Source organism: Lagopus leucura, unplaced genomic scaffold (genome assembly GCF_019238085.1).
Source record: "Lagopus leucura isolate 7727_CA_CO unplaced genomic scaffold, USGS_WTPT01 Super-Scaffold_797, whole genome shotgun sequence".
Classification (NCBI taxonomy): domain Eukaryota; kingdom Metazoa; phylum Chordata; class Aves; order Galliformes; family Phasianidae; genus Lagopus; species Lagopus leucura.
In genome coordinates, this window is record NW_024962259.1 from 1,260,884 (window position 1) to 1,277,720 (window position 16,837).

At 46.5% G+C, this 16,837-nt stretch overlaps 1 protein-coding gene and 1 long non-coding RNA gene across 3 annotated transcripts in view; one reads left to right on the plus strand and one right to left on the minus strand.

Moving 5' to 3' along the window:
- LOC122176633 (ATP-binding cassette sub-family A member 10-like) overlaps positions 1-10,159 on the plus strand; it is a 20,845-nt gene extending 10,686 nt beyond the window's left edge. For both annotated transcript variants that reach the window (XM_042865313.1, XM_042865314.1), the window contains 20 exons: positions 451-617; positions 1,169-1,296; positions 1,645-1,782; positions 1,911-2,024; positions 2,284-2,454; positions 2,918-3,028; positions 3,601-3,729; positions 4,401-4,469; positions 4,867-4,958; positions 5,055-5,175; positions 5,497-5,614; positions 6,053-6,144; positions 6,505-6,683; positions 7,428-7,503; positions 7,768-7,862; positions 8,192-8,311; positions 8,451-8,591; positions 8,864-8,943; positions 9,024-9,079; positions 9,563-10,159. In XM_042865313.1, coding sequence (XP_042721247.1) covers positions 451-617; positions 1,169-1,296; positions 1,645-1,782; positions 1,911-2,024; positions 2,284-2,454; positions 2,918-3,028; positions 3,601-3,729; positions 4,401-4,469; positions 4,867-4,958; positions 5,055-5,175; positions 5,497-5,614; positions 6,053-6,144; positions 6,505-6,683; positions 7,428-7,503; positions 7,768-7,862; positions 8,192-8,311; positions 8,451-8,591; positions 8,864-8,943; positions 9,024-9,079; positions 9,563-9,661 — 2,296 coding nt within the window. In that variant the 3' untranslated portion in view covers positions 9,662-10,159. The remainder of the gene's footprint in view (positions 1-450; positions 618-1,168; positions 1,297-1,644; positions 1,783-1,910; positions 2,025-2,283; positions 2,455-2,917; positions 3,029-3,600; positions 3,730-4,400; positions 4,470-4,866; positions 4,959-5,054; positions 5,176-5,496; positions 5,615-6,052; positions 6,145-6,504; positions 6,684-7,427; positions 7,504-7,767; positions 7,863-8,191; positions 8,312-8,450; positions 8,592-8,863; positions 8,944-9,023; positions 9,080-9,562) is intronic.
- On the minus strand, positions 142-15,852 carry LOC122176634. The gene is made up of 5 exons (XR_006177784.1): positions 15,727-15,852; positions 8,445-8,575; positions 6,622-6,812; positions 6,027-6,162; positions 142-2,153 (listed from the first exon to the last, which is right to left on the minus strand). It is a non-coding gene; the product is annotated as an uncharacterized LOC122176634 (long non-coding RNA).
- Between the last annotated feature and the right edge of the window lie 985 nt (positions 15,853-16,837).

Consider the following 16,837-nt stretch of genomic DNA (forward strand, 5'->3'; position numbering starts at 1 on the left):
CCCTTCCTCCCTTCCTCCCTTCCTCCCTTCCTCCCTTCCTCCCTTCCCCTTCTTCACAATTTTGATATTCGATACCTTCTGTGCATTTTCATTCCTACACTGAGTAAATTACACAAAGGAAATCCATTTACTTTCTGAATGTTTAGGAACAATTTTATTTCAGGTGTGGAAAGCAGTTTTACAATGAACTAATACGTACAGTCCGAGGAAGGAAAATATTGCTTTCAGACTTTCATTTAAATTATTACTTTTTTTTTTAGTACTTCTTTAATGCTGTCGGTGTCTGAACTCATTTGACCCCACTGGTTTTCGGTCTGCCATGCTGACATTTCCAGATGGGACACAAGAAATGAAAGGGACGTGCTGAGATAGTCTATCGTTCCCAATCCATAATCCCAATCTGCAAAATACCTCTCTTCAAAGTGTTTATTCATCTCTCTCTCCATGCAGTTTGCTGCTCTACGTGGTTTTCCTGCTCCCCCTGATGTTGCAAGTGTCACTGACAACTGTCTGGGAGAGCATGAGTGCCTGGGAGCTGTGCTCATCACGGTACTTCCTGCCCCTGCGGACCAGGGCTCACGCTGACACCACCAACCTGCTGGTGCTCAACAGCACGGGTGAGCTGGGCTCCTCATGATTTAATGGGCTGTAAATGAAGCCTGATGATGCTTCAGTAGATGACATCCTAATGCAGTGACATGGAAAGAGACCAGCAGGTGGATGAGAGGGGATCCCGTTCTTCCCCTGCCTCAAGACCTGACCTCCACCCAAATGGTTTCTGCTCTTTCAGAATTAATCCTGCTCATTTTAACAGTCTCCTCCCAGAAATCTACCTTCGACATTCCTTTCAGCGGATGCTATTTCATGTTATTTTGCCAGAGAATGATACTGTTGGCTTTGTCAGACCATCATCAGGAGAAGACATTTGCAACTCAGTGAAGGAATAAAAGGGGGGAAAAAAAAGCAATGTTTCAGTCACTGAAGCCGTCATCCATTAATATTACTAAAATTACTGTGCAGTGATCCAATCCATACGTGCTGTCTGGCTTTCACAGTCATTAGACTTTCTCTGGTTATGTTTAGTGGTCGTGGATTCAAAAAAATAAACAGTCTAAGACTCTTTTGTTTCTCACTATTACGATTTCTCTGCTTTTGGCTTTCGCATCAGGCTCAGGCATTGAGGACTTCATCCACGCCCTTGAGAGCCAAGATCTCGCCGTGGAAATTACAAACAAGGAAAATATCACAGAGGAGCTGAAATACAATGGGGCCATTAAAGTATCTCGTGAAGGCCAGGTGAGGACTTTTGCTCCCATCCTAACCTTTCTTCCTAACAGTGCACTAATTAAACAAGATCCATCTGGCTATACTGAACCTTTATTGCATCAAGCCCACAGGGATAAAGATTAGCGAGTGTTTTAACCAGTAACCTACGTGCTAGAGGAGGCCTTGTGATTCTGTTCCTCCACTTGGATGACCTTTGAGGTCCCTCCCAGCTCAAGCCATTTGACGATTCCATGTGTGTAGCACAATTATACAGATTTTCTACATGCTGTTTGCACAAAAGGCATAAGTGACAGCTATTATTTTAGTCCTGAATTCTCCTGGCCAAGAATTTTCATCCCGGTTTCTTGCTCTCTGAAGAGCTACAGGTTTACCATCTTCTGCCACATGGAGGCCATCAACTGCTTCCCAGTGCTTGTGAACATCATCAGCAATGCTCTGCTGAGAGCTTTCAATTCCACTGCACACATCCGGATCTGGAGCCACCCTTTTTATTCTGTAAGTGTCACAGACTGAGAGACAGTTCAAGTTCCTTTTTACTGCAAGAAATGCTATGAAATGAACTGTAGCATCTCGCCACTGGACTGTAGATGTTTTCTACAAATGTTTTGTTCTTCTGTTTTCAGACAGATAATCCACAATACTGGGATTCCTTTGTCTCTTTCTACCTTATCTACATGCTGCTGCTGTTCCCAGGTTTCCCTCCTCACTTTGCAATGGGCTCTCTGCAGGACTACAAGGTAAATTCATTGAGATGCAGCAAATCCTGTATGAGCAGAAGAGTCATAACTGTATTGCCACGGGGCCGTCTGAGCATGGCATCTTGAGGCTTTCCTCTGTATGGCCAGCTTTGCAGCCAGCATATACTGCTAAAAGACAAAAAACATTGGATTTTAGTGCCAGTATTACAAATACTGCAATACTGGAATAGATTTTTATGAGCTTTATTAGCTTTTCACTCCCCAGAACTGTTCCTATGGCCAACACATTCCTTCCCAGACAGGAGCTCGTGCCCAGCTGCAGGTCTCGGGGCTCTTCCCCTCGGCATACTGGTGTGGGCAGGCACTGGTGGATGTCCCATTCTGCTGGCTCCTTCTCTTCTCCATGTTTGGGTTACAGTTTGCAATTAGCAACAGAGTGTCTGGGACCTTCAGCAGCTTCTTCTTGCTGGTGAGTCCTGTTCTAGTGACCACTGGTTTGCTAAGGGGGGATTTGGGTAATACTTCCAGCAAGGGGAGGGCTAGCTGAGACAGCAGCAATGTTTAGAGAGGCAGCATTTTGGAGAATATCCCCACAGAATCATGCAGGAGCACAGCAGGACTTTAGCAGTTCACTGTAGCAGACAGGAAGAAAATATGTAGGTACAGCCAATGCTGGCATATCTCCTGGTCCCCAGATCCTTACTGCCTTTCTCCTCATTTCACCTCTTATAATGTGAGTTTTCCCAGCTGGAAAAGAAAGGCAATAAATCCTGCCTTAATACACTGCTGTACACTAAGCAGTCAAATTGTGGTAATTTCTGAATGTCCTGATCTTAATGAATGCCTACATAAACTGAACCACAGTGTTGTATATAGGTTTCTGGTTGTTAATGTGACTCCATTTTCTCTAATAAAAGCACTTTTCTCTGCAGATCATGAATGTTTTTGGCTATGGAGTTTCTATCATTTTCTTAATCTATTTTATCTCCTTCTTCTTTCGGAAAGGATGGAACTGTGATTTTTGGTCTTTTATCCTAATAGTGGTAAGCATATGGCTCAATAATGCAATATGGGGTTTACAGAAATGTATTTTGAGTTCCTAAAGACAACCTAGAGGTCAAAACACCAATTATAGATCCAGGACATGGATAAGGGCATGTGTTTTATAACAAAAAATTCAATAGAAATCACTGTCACCTTGTTCTGCTCTCTGCCAGTCCCCCTGCTTTCCCCCAGCCTTTTACTCCCACAGTTCTGGAAATAAGGATGCTTTTCACAGTTTGGGTCAATCCTTACAAGCACTGCCTTTCTTTCTCTCTTCCCCCAAAGTCTTGCTCAAGTTAAAGTTTCAAAACACAAAACAATGGGGAATTTGTGCTTCATTCCCTTACTCTGTGTAGATCAGATGGGATAGTGTGAAGTGGGATGGGAACAGAACGGGATCCCATACTGCTTCTTTCTGACCAAAGCAGCACTGTGCCTGGGAAGGAGATTCCCCAGATGACCCAAACTAGCAGCAGAGATAGATGATGACCTCCTGTACCCTCATCCTTTCTTGTCTTCATGTTTCTTGTCCATCTCGAATAGCTGAATAACCCTCCTGTTTCATTTGTAGGTATGCCTTGTTACTTTCATTATCAGCAGAGTCATGGATTACGCACTAGAACTCGAAATCTCACTCTACCTCCTGTCTCTGCTGATCCCCATGTACCCGCCCTTGGGCCTCATGCTCAACATTGAGCAGGTAAATGGCTGCACTGGCATCTGTTGGGTAATCATTTCAGACCAGGTGGAATTTCTCCATCTGTCCATTACTGCTGTGGGCTGCTTCTCGTTCACGTGGACTGTGACTTGTGGGTTAGGCAAGCAATCTTAGTTCTTCCCATGCAAAGTCAAGCACCTTGGCTTGAACAATCACATAAGATTGCACAAATGACTTTGCATGAAAACTGAGTGAGAGTCATGGATACTCCCAAAGCGTTCTACTGCACATCAGCTGGGAGTGGCCATGGAAAGAGAGCAGGGAATGTAGAAAAACCCTCCAGCTACATGCAAAGCCATTTATGTGCCAGAAGGGAATTAGGAGAAAAGTTCAACCAAAAAAGGACCCCTCCTCTGCATCGTCCCCCTCTCTCCATCCTCCTCTCTATTGGGCCAGCAAAGGAGAGAGATGTTTCCTTCTGACAAACCACCATCCCTCCAAAAAAGAGCCTGATGCATCTACTGAGTGGGACAGCATTTTTTGGAGTAGGACTGGAATACCCAAAGTGAAGAGGGTATGGTGAATGTTTTGGATAAATTAGAAGCTTTTGTGCATACTCGATGTATTCGTTATTTGCATTTACACTTTTAACACTATCCACCATTATATAAAAGAATTGCAGGTCTTCATCATGTATTTTTTTACTCCTACAGATGTTTATAGAAGACTCCGACTTAACTGAAGGCTTCCTAAAAAACAACGTACTCATAGCTGTCTTTGCAGTAAGAAAACATTTAAGAATAATTTTATTTAGGAACGTGTGTCTTCCAAGCTGTATCCTCAGTAAGCCAGTTCATCTTACATAGAAGGAGGATCCTGGGGACGTGGATGACAGATTACCCATCTGTGAAAAAATAGTTTTGTTCCTTTGAAATGGGGAAGGAAATCAGTCTAGGTGGCTTGATGCTTCTGTCATTGGTGTTTTCTGCAGTACTGGTGAATGATAGCAGAGTTCACAGCTTTCAGGATTATCCTGTGTTTAAATGGCAACTAATTTGATTTCGCATGCTGTGTTTTCCCCCTCACGTAATTTGTGACTCTGCCACCATCTTTTCAGCTTCAGCCACGGCAGAATGGAAGGCAAGTCTGTCAGTGTGGCAACCTTTTTTTTTTTTCCAGCCTTACATCCATTCTGTGGTTTTCATTTTCCTCCTTCGTTATTTGGAGATAAAATACGGAAGGCCAGTTCTGAGAAAGGACCCAATATTTAGGTTTGTATAAACACACCACAGGCACTTCCAGCATACTGCTTTTCTTGGAAGACAACATCTTGCCCAAAGGCTAAGATTAATCTGTTGGATTTGTAGAATTTTCCCAAGAAAAGAGAACAGCCATCAGCATCCCGAGGAGCCCGAAGAGGAAGATGAGGATGTTAAAGCTGAAAGAGAAGCGGTGAAAAATGCCATAGCAGCTCCAAGCCAGGAGGAGGTAAGGCTGAGTGTGGTTGTTCTTCCTTTGCTTTATATCAGTGATAAGATTGTTGGTTTAGAAAAAAGTCACCAATAGTAATAAGGGCAAGTAAATGCTCTGGCTGCACTATTCATTCCTCAATGGAAAAACCCAGCTCTCAAGTGGACAGAGTGGGTCCTACCAGGATAAAGAAACCTTTTAAGTGGAAAACAATGTTCCGTGGCATCTCAAATTCTCAGATCTTCTAAAGTTTTTTCCTTTTAAAATGCAAAAATATTACAGAAGGATGAATGCTATTCAGTATAACGACTGATCTTTCTTCCTCCTCCTTGCTTGCAGAAATCAGTTATTATTGTCAGTAATCTCTACAAGGAATATAAAATTAAGAAAGCTGGTTCCGTTTTTAGGAAGAAGAAGAAAATGGCCACCAGAAATATTTCCTTCTGTGTTAAAAAAGGTGAGAACTGGAACTGTTTTACTCTGACCATACCCAGAGAGCTAATCCTCTGCAGGTCTGTTATCTGAGCTGTGACACCAAGGTGGAATCCATTTGCTCCACGCTTAAGTTACAACCAGTGTATGGCTGGTGAGATACTGAACACCACAGACATCCAATCAATTACCTTTGATTCTCCACTACCAAAAATGCTTTACCTCCTCTACAGCAGTCACTTCAGCAGCAGCTTCTGGAAGCGATGCTCAGACTTACATCACTGCATCAGCTACAGATTTGAAAAGTAATTTATGGCCTCTCTGATCACATATTCATGCATCTGTACAATTGTATGTGATCTTTGATATTAGCATACTCTCTTTCAAGTTTTTTTTTATGAGACTGCCTGGTATCTCAGCTGAATGGCAGGCCTTACCAAGAAATGCTGTGTACTGATTTCAGGAGAAGTGTTAGGACTCCTGGGGCCCAACGGAGCTGGTAAGAGCACAGTCATCAAGATGATAGCTGGGGAGACAACCCTGACAGCTGGGCAGGTAGGAGGCTGCTGGAGTCTGGAGGGAAGGGATAGAAGTGTGCTAAAAATGCAGAGCTTGTGGCCAGCTAAGCAGTGTTTTTTCTTCAAAGCAATATTAGGGATCAGGGTTTTAACCAGATACATTGTTCTATTGAATTATGCATTGATAAAAACGATGGTGAGCTGCTGCTAACTCTAACAACCATGTGCATCTATGCTAACTCAGCATGATTATATTCAGGAGCCACGTATCTGAGGGTTGCAAAACCAATCCCTCACCCCTCAAGTTTCCTCCCCTAAGGCCCTGTGAAGCCCATAGTTTCCCTCCAAACCTTCCACCCGTGGTTGTGCACATGTGAAACACAGCGTGATCACACAGGTGCTGCTGAGGAGCCGAGATGCCACGCTGTGCTGGACACAGGACCACGTGCTTGCCTACCTGGGGCACTGCCCACAGGAGGACCCACTATGGCCAGACCTCACCGTGCACGAGCACCTGAAGGTCTACGCTGCTGTGAAGGGTGTGCACAAGGAGGACATTGCCACTGCCATCAACAGGTGCGGGGTGAGGGTGGTCCTGGGGTCAGTCAAGGGTTTATTCCACATCGTAAGGTGTAGCGAGGAAATCCGAATGTCAGAACCCTCTGTGAGCAAGAAGATGCCTTGGAATAAACTCAGGAAGCAAATCTGTAAAAGGGATTTTGTATTAAATGCTGTGATTGAGTGAGTGGGTTAAGGAAAGCTCCAGCTTGCCTAAGTGCATTTGGTGGGGATGGATTTACCACCGACATCCCTTAAAGTACATTACCTATAGGAAGCATTTTGATTTTATTGTTTGGCATTACAAGGAGGGTGCTTACTTAGTGCCTACTCAGCAGGCACAGGAGGTGGAGTGGATCTATAATGCTGTTGACACAAGTGACAGCTTTTCAAACAGAGTTTGAGGTCTGCTCAGTGCACTTCAGTTAAGTAGTGATGTGTTGGCATGGGCTGCCCAGCTTGTGGGGGGAATCAGCATTCCTGAAGGTCTTCAGAACTGTGGAAATGTGGCACTTGGGGATATGGTCAGGGGGCATAGGGTGGGTTGGGGTTGGACCTGGGGATGTTAGAGGTCTTTTCCAGTCTGAAGGGCTCTGTAAGCATTTGCTCACATTTTTATAGCACAACTTACTGAAATCAAACAGGAGCCGAGAGTCAGGGATAAGAAAGTTCCTTTTTCTTATTCTTTTGGGAACTTCTGATTAGAGTACTGTGTCAGAGAATGACAACTTCTTTTTTTCCCTTTCTTTCTCCTTCTCACAGAATAGTGAATGCTTTGGAGCTTCAAGACTATTTAAAAAAGCCAACCAGAAAACTTCCTGCTGGGATAACCAGAAAGGTGCTTTTTTTTTTTTCCCTTTTCTTCTTTTTCCTATAATGAGCACTGTAATGTTCATAGCATGAATGAAAAATGTCCTCTGGAGCAGTGGGACGTACCTGTGCTCCCAACCACTTGGGAGACGATCACATTGCACCTTCCAAGTCTGTCTCCTATCAATCAGAAATTTGATGTTCATAAAGAATGCAGCGCTGCCTGCAGCTCCTTGAAGACACAGTGCTGGGGCTGTAGAAGGTCTGACCCCAACCCCTCTCCCTGCCATAGCTGTGCTTCGCTGTCTGCATGCTGGGCAACCCTTCAGTCCTGCTGCTGGATGAGCCATCGACTGGCATGGACCCCAATGGACAGCGCTGCATTTGGTGAGCAGAATCCCAGGCTGCTGCTTGGTGGGGGGCCGGAAGCCAGGAGTGGATGTGTAGGGTTGGTTAAAGAGCATTCTATCCCACCTGCAGTTAATACTGCTCACAACTGTTTTCAACAAAACCTGTTTTCTTGGTTTTCCTTATCCAAAGCATTAAGAAGTTCTCCTTGTTGCAAACGTTAGGATAGTTGCATTGGAGTTTAAAAGAACCCAAAATTGGACTTGTGTCAAAAGTAGTTTTAGGGGTTAGAGGGGCAAAGCTTCGATAACAAGTGTCTGGTATTTCTATGGTAGCGTTGGCTCCTTTTTTAACTTCTGTGCCCTCAGGAAAATGATTCGTGCTGCCCTGAAAACCCAGGAGACAGGTGCCGTGCTGACCACACACTACATGGAGGAGGCAGAGGCGGTGTGCGACCGCGTGGCCATCCTGGTGGCTGGGCAGCTAAGGTGGGTATTAACAAGGCTAGGATAGGGTTTATCCCCCAGCCTCACCCTGAGCTTTGTGAAGTGAGCCCCGTGACAGTAGGATTTGGGAAGGAGCATCAGTGGGTTCACACTGACGTTATTCTTCTTGACTCACCTGCAGGTGCATCGGCTCCATTCAGTACCTGAAGAACAAGTTTGGCAAAGGCTACGTGCTGGAAATCAAAGTCAAAGACCCAGAGACCACTGATCTTCTCCATGCTGAGATTTTGAGGATTTTCCCAAGTGCTGCCCGTCAGGAGAGGTAAATACAAAATAGGGAATGAACAGTGGCTTCAGTATTACATCATCTCTAAAAGCCTGCCCAGTGGGATGGCCAAATACAGGATCTCTGCTACTGAGAGATCTGCATGTCATAGTCCCAATGAGGGGATCTAATTCAATAATGTTACCAAGTCCAGCCCTGCTGCTATCCCCACAGTAAAACATCCACAGGTCCAGCTCGTACTGTAACAAACTTCTGAATGCAAAAGTTCAATCTAGAGTAAAAGCCCCCTTTTCTTCTTTATCTTCCAGGTTCCCCTCTTTGCTCGTCTACAAGGTCCCAATGGAAGATGCACTGCCCCTATCTCAATCTTTCTCCAAGCTAGAGGAAGGTAAGAGCAAAGCAAGATGACTATTTGGAAAGGTGAAACACCAACAGGTAGTTTTCAACTCAATTTCCATTCCTCCACAGCCAAACAAAACTTCAACCTTGAGGAGTACAGCTTCTCTTTGAATACTTTGGCTCAGGTATGTGACCTCAAGGTGTGAACAAAACTACAGTGAGGTCTGGGCCAGAACTGAAGCAAGAGGCAAGAAACTGCCCTGGGGGGCTGGTAAGGGATTCTCTGCCAGAAAAATGTTGGAGTTTGATTTGTTTTGGTTTAGTTTTGCCACTGTTGGGAAGTGGGATGGTCAGGACAACCCAGGCAGTGTGTTGTCACCCAAGACAGGCACATTGCACATGGGGACAAATGGATGTCCCTGATGATGCCCAGGCCCAGACACTGTGGTCATTACTCAGTGTGTGCCAATCCCTCCATCAGTACAAACCATCCCATGGATATACCTATGAGCAGAATTTTCAGCTACTGAGCCTGTGTTCCCCACATTGTCCCCACATACTTCATGTACCTGTGAGAGGTGTTGCAGAGCTGCACCTCCTGCAAAGTTGCATCACAGAATGTAGGGAGGGTCCAAAAAAATAATCAGAACTTCACATTTTCCATTTAGGTCTTTTTGGAACTCTCCAGAGAGCAGGAGAAGGATAATTTTGATCTCACTTTGGATGGCCCTTTTGAATGGAAACAACTTCAGCAGGAGGACAGTTAAAGGTCTATGATGCTCATTTACACATTACTCTGTATTAGCCTAAGTGATGTGATAACTGCACGTATCCACTACCATTATCAGTGTACCAGGAGGAGGATCAGGCTCTGCCTCTCTGGGAGCATCAGCCAAGGGCTGCACTCTGATGCAGAAGGCATTTTACCAGGACTCCATGGGTGCCTACACTGAGTTTTGTCCCAAGAGAGTCTCCAACAACTGCTTGTTGAATCTGTACCTGCACCAGTGGGAGCTACCATCAAGCAGAGCAGTTTGGAGCAGAGGGACCAGGAAGGATTGCAGAGAGGTGGGTCCTACCCCATCTCTGAGGACAAGGTTTTGCTTTGCTTGGTGGATCTGGGTGCATCAGCAAGTCCAGGCATACTGCCCATCTCCTCAGTTCATCTCCCACACACATGGAACTAAGAGATGCCTTTAAACACATCTTATTAAAGTTTACCCTCTATTTTTATATCTTTGCAATAAATGTCTGTGTAGAACACATGCTTATGCCCTCATGTTATATACCTGTGCTCATTTACAACAGCAAAAACCCTTTAGGAAAACCATGAAGCCTTCTTCTATAACATACACTGGTGGCTGTGTTGCAGTCTCTGCCTGTAGACATCATGCACTCAGCTCCAAAACATGCCCTGGCAACCACAGAACACTTATTCAGAGATCATTTCCCTTCTGCTTGCACAATGGTTTTACTCCCACCCCTGGGAAATAGGATATGAGAAGCCCCAGACACTTCAGTCCTGCTTGTGCACTCAGCTCCAGAGCAAGTAAACTTGGGGAAAGAGAAGAGCCCCATTCAGTGTCCTGAGGATATCTTCAGCAGTCTGGAATTCAGGGCTGTGCAAGCCATGGTCACCTTGATACCACAGCCACTTATGCAATACATTAGGGATTAGCAGGTTAGTGGTTGGACTGGATGATCTTAGATCTGTTTTCCAACCTTGGTGATTCTATACATTGCTGTTCCCCTCTGTATTCCTGCCCCTACATGCAGACCTTCACTTCTTTAACAAGAAAAAGACCCCCAGAGTGCCCCGAGTCTGTCTCCAGCTCCTGCCTGGCAAAGAAGGATGGAGACAGTGCCATCACCAGCACGAGACTGAGATTCCCAGCACCTGGACCACAGCCAGCGCTGGGAGGAGTTCTGTGCCCTGCACAAAACAGAGATTAGCTAGCAGCAGGGAATGGACAAAAGCGCTCAAAAAGTTCATGAGCACTTCGCTTTGCTGTTTAAGGGGAGGAAATGCAGATTCGCATTTATTTTTAGGCTTAATAATGTCTTCTTTATACTTTTTCCAATTTTCCCTGCTGGCAGCTGCGTGGCCAGCATACCCCCATTGCACAAAGGGCCATTCACCACCAGTCCCAAAGCACTGTGCCCCAAACAGGCGTCACGGAGCAGCAGCAAGGAGCAATATGCATCTTTCAGTTTAAGGGAGAATCATAGAATCACTGAGACTGGAAAAGATCTCTAAGATCCCCAAGCTCAAGCCCAACCCACCCCACCATGCCCACTGATCACTCAGTGCCACATCTCCAGCACTGATGACTCCCCCACCTCCTGGGCAGCTGTGCTAACAAAAAAGGCCACTTTTTCAGAGGAGAAATAGTTCCTAATGGTCAACCTGAACCTCCCCTGGCACAACTTCAGGCCATTACCTCTCATCCTAGAAAAAAAAAATAATAATAATGAAGAAAAAAAAAAATAAAAAAAATCAGTACTAGTTGATGGTTTCCCAGTGTTGGCTACTGGGGGACTGAGGCACACATGGCTCCAAATCTGGGAGCTCAGGGATGGCGTTTTGCCCTGAAAGGTCTGGGAGGATTGAGAATGTCTGGGTGGGAACTGCTGGGCTTCCAGGTGTCCTCACAGCTGCAGCACAGGCAGTAACAAAATTCTGCTGGGGTCAGATGGAAGTGAAGCAGCTCTGCTTAAATACAAGCGAGCAACAACAAGAACTGATATTTCTGAGAATTTCAAGGAACTTCAAGGAAAGAACTGATGCAAGCTCCAAAATATCTACAGGACAAACTTTGGAGGAGGATAAAACAGAGTGATGCTGAACAGGGAACTGGTGTCCAGCAGGCAGCCGGTGGCTTTGTGCTGGGCAGAGCTCACGGCTCAGCTGACCACCAAATAACCTTCTCCAGAGCATCTCTAGAAGGATGAGAACTAAAAATAGGATAGGGCAGGGTCAGGTAGGGTAGATAATGAAGTAAAACCATGGGAGATAGATCCAGCCCCAAACATAAGGCAATGTGTGGCTGCACCAGAAAGTCAACACGGCTCCCATCCTCACATGCCCCCCATCAGTGCATCATGGTGGGGGCAGCGTTGTCCCCTGCCAGCCCTGCAGCCCATTCAGGGCTTTGTCACAGCTCCGTCCCACACAGCACTGCCCAGGCCAGATGTACTTCAGGCACAACAAGCAAAGCAACGCAGATGTTGGCAACCTCACTGGCGTGGGAGTCCAGTTCTCTTTTTCCATCCCCTGTAGACAAAAGAGGAAACCAGGGCTGGCTTGCAGCCCTACACGTGAGCACAGAGTGTGCACTAGGACCATTGATGATCACAGCTCACGTGAGTACCAGGACATCCCCACAAGCATCTCTGCAAATAGTTCATTTTTAAGGCAGTTGAGCTTGACTTAGTGCACAGGTGAAAGCCAAACAGAACATTTTTCTCTTGCACTGGTGTTCCTTAATTCCACTCAGCATCTCAAACCCTTCGGAGACTCTAGGCTGAAAATACTCTGAAGTCCTTCAGCAGCAGATGGATAAAATATCAGGCAGAGGACTATGTGTGGCTGTGACAGCAGCCAAACCCAAGAAAATATTTACTTCAAAGAAGACAGAAGGATTGCTTGTCCAGCTGGAAAAAGCAGGAAGTGCTCTCTAAATAGAGAGGAGAGAGGGAGATGGTTGTGTAAGGCATGATGTTTTAATTAAATCATACTTGAATGATAGCAGAAGTTCATGAACTTATGTTCTAGGCAAAATGGAAGCAGCCGTTTGTCACTGTTCATCTTTGTCCTGGCACAGACACCAGGAATAGAAGGGCAAAGTAGGAGGTGGGCTGTTGGGCACACATGTGGCAGGTACAGGGCTGAGTCCTGCTGACCCTGCACTATTCTGCATGAAGTCTGGCTATTTGAAAATATCAGCAGTCACCCACCAGCACACAGTGCATCCCTGGACAAGGCTGGGGTCAGGTGAGGGCAGCTGATGGATTTCAGTGGGAAGTGAAGGCTCATCCATCCTTGGGTTTGGGATAAGCTGGAGCAACCCTTTCACTTGATTGGGTTCACCATCTCTGGAGGTGTTCCAGGAATGCATAGATGTGGTACTAAGGGACATGGTTTATCTTGCAATATTGGTGGTAGGGGAACAGTTGGGCTAGACAATCTTAGGTCTTTCCCTACCTTAGTGGTTCTATGAACTCCTGGCCATGAAATCCTTGTGTTTGTCCAAAGAATCATTACTACCACCCAGCACCTCATCCCTCCCAGGAACCTGGATCCAGCTGTAACAATGTGTATGCCCATAAACAAGAAGCCAGGGGCCTCCAATCCCACCAGGAGAGCCTGAGGTCACATCACCATCCAGCTGTGGTCAGGGTGATAATTATGCCTGCTGCCACCTGCCCTGGGATCCCAGCTGCCACCCATCGGCCTGAACACATGGAAATAATAACAGCAACCCAGCAGCCAGATCACCATCAGGGTGGTCAGGATTGAGTCATAAATGACCCTTTTTTTCTATCTTTCTTCAGCTGCTAAAGCCCCTCATACACAGATGGGCTGAGAGGTGAGGTCTGCAATGGGTTCTGGAAACATCCCCTTGTGCTCCCTTTGTATTTATTAAAAGATGGTTTTTAAACTAAAAGAAAGGGCTGTATGGCACAAGGAGGACCCAAGGCAGAGCTCTGTTGAACAGATTCACCTGGTACGGCCCAGGCCATGCCCCACTGCACTGCTGCTGCACCAGCACAATTCCTCCAGCCCCACACTGTGAGAAATTCATTGCATGTTCTAAATGCAAATCCTCTGAAGGGCTTTCAGGATGCTAAGTAGGAATTCAGAAGGCACAACAAAAAGAACGAAGAATAGAGCTTTTGTTTTCGCCACTGTGCTTTTCCCTGAGGGCAGGAGAGAAGCCTCTCAAGAGCACTTTGAAGAGCTGCTCTACCACCTGCAGTCCCTCCATATTTCACATCAGGATCTGTCACTGACAGTCACAAGAGATTGAAAAGGAGGAAATGGGCTCCCATGAGCTCACACACCATCTTCTTCATCACAGCCTGCAGCCCACAGGGATGCTGAGAAAGCTACAAGCATAGCTGGCTTTAAAGAGCATCTGGGGAAAAACTGGTTATGGAAAAGGCACCCATGGGAGCTGCTAAAGGTGGAGGAATCCCGAGCCCCCAGTGCTAGGACACAACAGCCTGCACTGTCCTTGGGATCCTGCACTGAAAGGGCCCTATTGAGGGGACAGAGGTTGGATGTTGGTCTCCTGGGACCTACAATGCTGCTGCTGAGTGAATGTTTTGGTAATGAAAACAGAAAGGGAAAACTGGGAGAGAAAGAACTCTGTTTCTGGGAAATCACCTTTTATTCTGGTTACAAACTGGGCACGAGATAAGTGGTATAGCATGTTGGTTGCCAACAATATCAGTGCCTTTCTAAATCATCCATTCAAGTGAAATATGGATGATAATTTACTCAAAATACAACGTTTGCAGCAGGAGCTCCGTAGCCAATGTTTTGTAGAAAACAACTCTTTGTTCTGGTCTCCAGATGCCTGATCTCCTGATTCTACCCTCTCTGTTCTGCCTTTCCCAGAAAGGGAACGCTGCCAGTGGTTAGAAAAGAACACTGCCTTGTCACTTCCAGCTGCATCACCTCAGATGCAGGTGCTTGAGAAGTGCTCCAAGAGGTGAAATTGGGCCAAACACAGGGAAATGTGGGCTACTTTGGGAACCAGCAGCACCAGACCCACAGGTGGGAGGCTCAGAGGCCACATGCTCAGCCACCAGCCTGCTCCTAGGGGAAAATCCCTGCAGCACATGGTGATGGGATGGGTTGGTAGAAGTTATAACCAGGATGATGGGCAGCAGGTGAGAGCAGCAGTTGGGGGGGGGCGGGCGAGAGAGGAAAATAACCAGGGGTCAGCTGGGACTGTGCTCAGCTGGGAAAGGCCATGGCAACCCATAGCACAGACTGTCCCAACAGCTGCATGCCTTCAAAGCACTTGGAAACACTCATTTTTTCCCCTTCTCTCGATATTAAATGTGGGTTTTGTTGCCTTTTTTTTCTTTTTTCTCTCCTCCACCCCCGTCTACAAAGATCTCGCACAATGAGCTTCCGAGAAAGAAGACGCTAGCCCTTTTTTCTCCTTCCTGGAACTACCCCAATGACTCACACCGCTCCCGTTTCGGGATGCCGCATCGCCCCGTACCCCGCAGCATCTCCGGGTGCGCTGTGCCACCTCCCGGCGGCACCGAGAGCTGCACGGGACAGCCCCGCATCCATCCCCCCCCCACACTGCCAGAACCGAACAGCAATGCAGATTGAAAGCACTTTGTTAGCCGAGAAACGAGGAGCAAAACAGAGCCGGACCCACGTGTTTGAGAACAGGTGCCTCATGCTTCGCTTTCAAACCCTATCTTGTTTTAATTGCAATTAAAAATGAAAGTTAGTAGTAGAGGGCACTGCTGCCCTGCTCTCCAAGAAAATCTTAGGTAAAATCTGCAAGCTCTGCAAGGATCAGGGAAAATAAAGCCTGAAGGCAAATATTTGGAGATCTCTAGGAGCAGTTGTCACACTGGACATCAGAAGGTACAGCCAGGAGGGGCACAGAGAGGGCCATCCAACAGCCTGTTTCCCCTGCTGCTCTGGGGTCACAGAGGAGCATGGAGACACATAACACAATGGAAAGCACAGCAATGACAGCAGAGTAGCCAGAGTAGTAAGGTCCCAGGCTGCACTAAGTGAAGGCTTACTCAAATACAACAGCTGCGAGCACAGAAATAAAGGAAATGATCTGCTTACCTTTAAAAGGCCTCAGGTACTCAAGGACCTCCAGATGAGATGCCCTCACCTCCAATGCCAACCCTTAAATGAGGGCTGGGAAGGGGTGGATCCTGGCTGCTGCCCTTCTGGTCACTCAGGTTCATTGCATGCACCTGAGCTCCCCTGGGTTGGCCCTGTCTTCCCACCAGGTGCTCCATCACCGCTTCAGGCCATGACCTAACGTTTCTGCTACAAGATGGAGAAAGAAAAATGAAAAATAAAGAACTTCCATTTGGGTCCTGTGCACCCCATTTGTGCACAGGGAGTCAGAGCAGAGGGTTCCTCCTGCAGTCCAAGCAAACCACATGAGACAATGGGAATGTTTCACTCGTGGTATTTAAGCTCTCCTTGTTGACACAGAACAAACTCAGTGGGCCCCTCTTCACCTGCAAAGGAACGATGGCTGAAAGCCATACCCCACAGAGCAGCTCTTGGTGCTGAGCCCCACAGCTGGTCCCTTTGGGGCAGGAGGTGCCCCGTGCTGCCCTGTGCTCTTAGGAGATCCCCCAGCTGCTGCCTCATTCAGAGGCCATTTTAATCCCTGGGTGAAAGATGAAACGCATTGTTGGTGCACTATTCCACTACAAACAGTGTCTGTTGCTATGGACAAGGAACACACGTGGGGCCTCTCAGAGGTACCAGAAGTGCCTTTATCCACTGCTCCTTCCAACAGTGGCTGCAACAGTTGTACTTTGCAACCAGTCCTTCTGCAGGCAACGAGCAGGGAGTTCTCAGCAATTACTCTAAATCACAGGAGTGTCAAAATAAGGATGAATGCAGAGCTCACCACAAAAACATGGATAAATGCAACTCACCCACATGCTTATTTTCTCTCCAGAGCCAGCATCGCTAAGGGTCTCTTTTTCTGCAGTGCTGGAAAATGGGCACTCTGATGTTGTGCTCTTTCCATCCCTGCCCCTAATTCTGCTGGAAGATGGGTTTAAATGGAAACTGATAGTAATTATGCTGAAATCTCTCTTTCACAACCCCACAAGAGGAACCATTTGCTAACACCATTTGGAAGAACCCAGCTAGCAAGGGATCTCCGTGCATTCAGACCAAAGCCAAACCCTGTCTTTTCCTCCTTCAG